We start from the raw sequence: 6,989 nt of genomic DNA on the forward strand, positions 1-6,989 counted from the left end.
TTATTTTGAATAGCATAAATTACTTAGGCATAGCCTGGAAAAAATTACTCTCTTTATAAGGTGACCCTAAAATTACATAAACGGGTAAGAATATCCCCAACCATATTATACTCCGCATAACCCATAATAATTATATTCATATAGAATTACGATAAACGTATAAGAGCGAACGCGTGTAATATCGTGTCGTGAGACAAACGTTCTATGCGATAGGTGAGAAACATAAATTATGATGAGCCGTTCAGATTACTCATAAATGCTACCCATTCCTAGTTACGCGCCCATTGTTCACTATACAATTGTACTGGTTGTCCATAGAATTCAGTGGAGGAATTACTAAACGTAAGCTAGATACAATTAACCTACATCAATATGTATTTAACAAAATCTCCTCTTTGTATTAGGAATTTGTAACCGTATTTTCGAAATAAAACTACCGGAATAAAGTTCACAAAATCGGAACGATTTCTTCGCTGTATACGCTATTGGACAACAATTTACAAATTCGTTTATTGGAGCTGAGAAATGCCAGGCCAGAAGTCCAAGAATAAATCTAATAAGACAGCCGGAACCAGTATGCCAACTGCTGGGGCAAAGGGAACCGTCGCCATCACCGATACCACGGCTAGCAATACTGGTGCTGTCACCATCAATAAGCCGCTCGAAGGAGTGCCTGCGGCCTCTACAAACTCAGATGCGAGTGGCAACGCTTTAAATAAAGTTTCCGCGCGCCGGTCCAAACGAAATCGTCACTGTTTGCTGTGTAATGAACCGGACAACAGCAGAATGGTCCAATGTGACTCTTGCGACAGCTGGTATCACTTTACGTGCGCGAATGTTACCGAAGCAGTTGCGGAAACAGAATGGAGCTGTCCGTCCTGTGGAACTAACAACAGCACCAATCCTCCCCACGCTGACAATGTTCGCTCCCCAGAGCATCAATCGATCCAGCATCATGAACAATCTGAGGACATAATATCTGTGCTATCCAACAATACCAAGACCAGCTCAAGCACCTCTACTCGCATAAGCCGATCAAGAAGAGCGATGAAGCTACAGTTACGCAAGCTGGCAGAAACTAAAGCATTAGAACAGCGATTTTTGGAAATGAAATTTGACATACTTAACGAGTACAGAAGCGAGAGTGAGGAGGACGATGTCGGATTGATAGTCGACAAAGTATCACAAGTAGAGGAGTGGATTAAGGATACTGATCGAATTGGTGATATAAACGAGGCTCATTTTCAGCCCACTCTGACTAATAGACAGCAGCCGATTAGTTCGCAGCCTGTACAGCACATCGCTTATGGTCAAGGGCAACCACCAATCGGTTACAATGGAGCAGGGACGTCCCAAGCTCCTTTCGTCGTTCGAAATCCTCTATCAAACCTCGGAGGACGCTCGATGCCACACATTGATGTGCAACCCCCTGGTCCAGCTCCTCACAACTTGCAGTGGACACGTCCTACCGTGCTGAACCGAAGAGTGAGTGGCGTCGACAACTTCGTTCCTGAGCAGGGATCAACACCAAATCCTCCACGATACCGACTCGAACCCATGGAAAATAACGGTGACCATACCGTGTTTCTTCTGAACAGAAGTCAACTGGCTGCACGTCATGCTGTTCCTAAGGATCTACCGGAGTTCAGCGGCCAAGCCGAAGAGTGGCCACTGTTCTTGGCCATGTTCAACTCCTCAACGCAAATGTGCGGTTTTTCAAATGAGGAGAATATGCTTCGACTGCGGAAATGCTTGAGAGGTGAAGCCCTGAATAGGGTGAGATGCGAATTGCTACACCCGTCCAACGTGACGAGCGTGATGTCAACCCTCAAAATGTTGTACGGCAAGCCCGAAGCGATCATCCAAGCGGTCATCCAAAAGGTGAGAGATTTGCCAGCACCCAAGGTCGAGAAGTTGGAAACTCTAGTCGATTTCGCACTTTCTGTGAAGAATCTCTGCGCCACAATCCAAGCCTGTGAAATAAGCGACTACATGTATAGCTCTTCCCTGCGATACGAACTGGTAGAACGTTTACCACCTGGATTGAAGCTGGAATGGGCAAGAGCAACTAGAGGAAATGTTGTACCAACATTGCTAGAATTTAGCACCTGGTTGTATACCATGGCGGAAGATGCCAGCGCAGTGATTGGCACGCAAAACAATGTACCGAGGGATGAATCCAAATTCCGTAGCAGGAAAGAGAACGTCCTCAACGTCCATATCGATTCGGATAAGAAGCAAGCGTACATCCAAAACCGTGACAAACAGAACGTCTTGCAATCATGTAGCGTCTGCAAGGGTAACTGCTCTTCGGTAGCCAAGTGTGAGTGGTTCGCAGAGTTCAGCTATGACTCTAGGTGGGCCACGATCAAGGAACTCAAACTTTGCCGGAAATGTCTTCAACGACACAACAGCTCTTGCCGGCAGAAAAGGTCATGCGGAATCAATGGATGTACTTACTTACACCATCCTCTTCTTCACAATAGCAAAAGACTTGAGTCGGAAGCAACAACCTCCGGTTCACTCAGTTCGTTAACCCACGGCGGGAATCTCGAGAACAGTGTCAATATCCATCAAGCAAGAACCAGCGGAGTATTGTTTCGATTCGTTCCCGTGGTTCTATACGGACCGTCAAAAGAAGTTCATACGTACGCATTCATCGACGACGGTTCCGAACTGACTCTACTGGAACAAGGCCTGGCTGATGAGTTAGGAGTTTCTGGACAAATAGCACCTTTGTGTTTAAAGTGGACTGGAGGCACAAAGAGAGTGGAGTGTGAGTCTCAGAAGGTCAGCTTGGAGATTTCTGGTACGTCGAATCAATCGAGGAAGCATGCATTATCGGATGTGCGTACCGTGAACAAACTAGAACTACGGCCACAAACGATGATCATATCTGAATTAATTAAAAGATACCGGCACCTAGCAGGACTTCCTATCGAGTCGTATCACGACACCGCCCCACGTATACTTATCGGTGTGGACCATGCCAAGCTTGGTCACGTAACGAAGAGCCGCGAAGGTAAAACAAAGGAGCCTGTCGCGGTCAAGACATGCCTAGGTTGGTGTGTTTATGGATACATCGCACAAAGTTCATCCAGCACCAGTGTCGTCAACCATCATATGCTAGACATTTGCCCCTGTAACCAAGAAAATGGAGAGTATTTACACAAAGCCATGAAGGAATACTTTTCCCTTGATAGTATGGGCGTGGTTAAACCTGAAAAGTTGCTCGTGTCCACAGAAGATGAACGGGCACTGCAAATGCTGGACACACTAACGCGTCGGAAAGGGGATAGATATGAATCAGGTCTTCTGTGGAAATACGACAGCGTGCGCCTTCCGAACAATAAAACTATGGCGCTAAAGCGCTGGGAGTGCCTGGAACATCGAATGCAAAACGATCCGAAGTTGGCTGAAGTCTTGAATACGAAGATCGCGGACTACATCAGCAAAGGATATATACGGAAGCTTACCGACGTCGAACTCACGATCAAGCATCCCAGAATTTGGTATCTACCGGTGTTTCCTGTTGTTAACCCGAATAAGCCTACTAAGACGAGGCTGGTATGGGATGCCGCCGCAAAAGTTCACGGTGTTTCGCTAAACTCCGTCCTTCTTAAGGGACCCGATTTCCTAACGTCTCTGCTAAGCGTGCTGATACAATTTAGAGAACACCGGATAGCAGTTTGCGGCGATTTGAGGGAAATGTACCACCAAGTACTGATGCGAGAAGAGGATCAACATAGCCAACGGTTCTTCTGGGGACGCGAAGAGAGTTTAGCTAAACCTACTGCCTACGTCATGCAGGTGATGACGTTTGGGGCTTGTTGTTCACCAAGCATAGCCCAGTACGTGAAAAACAGACACGCCAAGTTATACGCAAACAAGTTTCCGGCAGCCGTTCATGCAATAGTCAAGCAGCACTACGTCGACGATATGCTCATCAGCGTAGAAACCGAAGAGGAAGCGATTTCGATCGTACGCGACGTTAAGATGATTCACCAAAAAGGCGGCTTCGAGATGAGAAATTGGCTGTCGAATTCACCTACGGTGCTAACTTCGCTGAATGAAAAGCCAGTGGCAAAAAAGAACCTAAACGTCAGCGATGGTCTTCCCACAGAGAAAATCCTTGGGATGTGGTGGGATACAGAGAAAGACTGTTTTACCTTCAAGCTCTCCACTAAATGCCCAGAAGATCTATTATCTGGCCGACGACGACCAACCAAGCGAGAAGCTCTGCGAATACTGATGCTGATGTACGACCCGTGTGGATTTATCGCCCATTTTCTGATGTACCTGAAGGTTTTGCTGCAGGATATCTGGCGCTCTGGAATTGGCTGGAACGATAGTATCGGAGAAAATGAGTTTGAAAAGTGGCTGCTGTGGGTAAAAGTCCTGCCTAAGATAGAGGACGTTGAAATTCCAAGATGCTTCCGGAATCTGGCCTCAGTTCACGCCGAGATACAACTACACACATTCGTCGATGCAAGTGAGAATGGGTTTGCAGCCGCGGTTTATCTACGATTCCGTGAAGGAACCAAAATAGAGTGTGCACTTGTGGCCGCCAAGACAAGAGTGGCTCCACTTCGTTTCCTGTCTATTCCTCGAGCCGAACTCCAAGCAGCTGTACTCGGGGTACGACTAACAAACGCCGTTCAAAGTGCTCTGAGCCTCAAAGTGAGGCGGCGATTCTTCTACACTGACGCCAGAGATGCGTGTTGTTGGCTTACCTCCGACCATAGGAGATATAGCCAATTTGTTGCCTTTCGAGTCAGTGAAATCCTGGAGAATACGGATGTATCTGAATGGCATTGGATATCGACCAAACAGAATGTAGCTGACTTAGGCACCAAATGGAAAGGTTTCCCGGATCTCAACCCCCAGGGCCCATGGTTTCGTGGATCCTCGTTTCTGTCGACATTCGAAGAAGAGTGGCCTATAACGTCGCAGCGGTATGGAACAACAGATGAAGAACTTCGCCCTCATCTGCTTACACACATCGTTGCACCAGAACCGTTGATTGCGCCGGAGAAATATTCAAATTGGATGACGTTGCTACGCCGAACGGCAACGTTCACTCGACAGGCTTTCAACTGGAGAAGACTGGCAAAAAAGGAGCGACCACTCAGTGGACCACTGACCCACGAAGAATTGAAGAAAACCGAAAATTATCTATATCGCATAGCTCAATGCGACGCATTCGCCGATGAAGTGGCTATCCTGAAGACGAACGCCTCTGCCGTGGACAAGAAGCGCATACCGAGAAGCAGTTCAATCTATCGTGTCTGCCCTACTCTGGACACTCAGAATATACTTCGAGTTCAAGGTAGGACAGGAGCATGCAAGTACGTCGACGTAGATGCCTCCAACCCAATTATCCTCCCCCATCAGCACACCATAACAAAACTCGTGGTGGCACACTTTCATCGACAGTTCCATCACCAAAATCATGAAACCGTGGTGAACGAACTTCGTCAACACTTCTACATCCCGCGATTGAAGGTGGTCTACCGGAGGGTGCGCAAGGAATGCCAGCAGTGCCATAACGACAGCATAACCCCCAGTCCCCCACTGATGGCTAACCTAACAGAGGCACGACTAGCTGCCTATACTCGACCGTTTACCCACACCGGCGTGGATTATTTCGGGCCGATAACGGTGTCAATTGGTCGTCGCACGGAAAAGCGGTGGGGGGTTCTCGCCACGTGTCTCACTACCCGAGCCATCCATTTGCAGGTCGCATACTCACTATCGACAGACTCGTGCATCATGGCCCTGAGAAATATCTTCAGCCGAAGGGGAACACCTTCGGTAATATATAGTGACAGAGGAACTAACTTTCAAGGTGCTGAAAAGGTGCTCGAAGACGCGATTCGGAACATAGATCAAGACAGACTAATGACCGAGTTTACCTCAAGGCACACCGAATGGAGATTCAACCCACCTGCGACCCCACACATGGGTGGAGCGTGGGAGCGCCTGATCAGGACAGTAAAACAGAACTTAAGTAAGGTGATGGCCTCAAAGGTGGTATCCGCCGAGGTATTCGAGAACGCCTTAAACGAGGTGGAGAACATCGTCAACTCTCGACCATTGACCAACATCCCGGTAGATGGCGACTTCTCCCCAGTGCTTACCCCTAATCACTTTCTTCTCCAGTCCTCCAACGGGTTGAAACCATTCGTTCCTTTCGACGACACCTCTCGTGCTCTAAAAAATAACTACGAAATCTCCCAGGTCATTGCCAACAGTTTTTGGAAACAGTGGCTCCGGGATTACATTCCGACAATAACCAGAAGATCCAAATGGTTTACGGCAACGAAACCTATAGAAGTAAACGACGTCGTCATCATAGCCGATCCAAAGTTCCCACGAAACTGTTGGCCAAAGGGCAGAGTTATTTCGACAAAGGTTTCCGTTGACGGACAGGTGCGATCTGCAACAGTGCAAACCGTCAGCGGTGGAATTTATGAGAGACCAGCCGTGAATACACCTCGGACGCATCCTCAGAGCATTCCGGGGGGGAGTGTTGATTGCGCCACATCGACCAACGAACCCCACGGTACCCTTTTTCGACAGCTGCCTGCTGAGCCAAACCCGGAGATCGCAGAGAGGATCGGCTCGAATAGGAAGGTCAAATAGAGATCAACGTCCCTTGATCACACCATCATTTAAGGCATTTATCCATCATTAAGAAGTGTGGTTAGACGTGTGTCACGAAAGTTATTGTTCACCTGAACAAATTATAGGTTTTCCAAGTAGTGATCGTCTAAATTATTTTGAATAGCATAAATTACTTAGGCATAGCCTGGAAAAAATTACTCTCTTTATAAGGTGACCCTAAAATTACATAAACGGGTAAGAATATCCCCAACCATATTATACTCCGCATAACCCATAATAATTATATTCATATAGAATTACGATAAACGTATAAGAGCGAACGCGTGTAATTTCGTGTCGTGAGACAAACGTTCTATGCGATA

The 6,989-nt window shown here is 47.3% G+C and overlaps 1 protein-coding gene across 1 annotated transcript; it reads left to right on the forward strand.

Annotated features, from left to right (window-relative positions):
- The first annotated feature begins 525 nt into the window (after positions 1–525).
- On the forward strand, positions 526–6,645 carry LOC131675898 (uncharacterized). The gene has a single exon (XM_058955031.1). The coding sequence runs from the start codon at positions 526–528 to the stop codon at positions 6,643–6,645; it is 6,120 nt and encodes a 2,039-aa protein (XP_058811014.1).
- The last annotated feature ends 344 nt before the right edge of the window (positions 6,646–6,989 follow it).

Source organism: Topomyia yanbarensis, chromosome 1 (assembly GCF_030247195.1).
Source record: "Topomyia yanbarensis strain Yona2022 chromosome 1, ASM3024719v1, whole genome shotgun sequence".
Taxonomy (NCBI): Eukaryota; Metazoa; Arthropoda; class Insecta; order Diptera; family Culicidae; genus Topomyia; species Topomyia yanbarensis.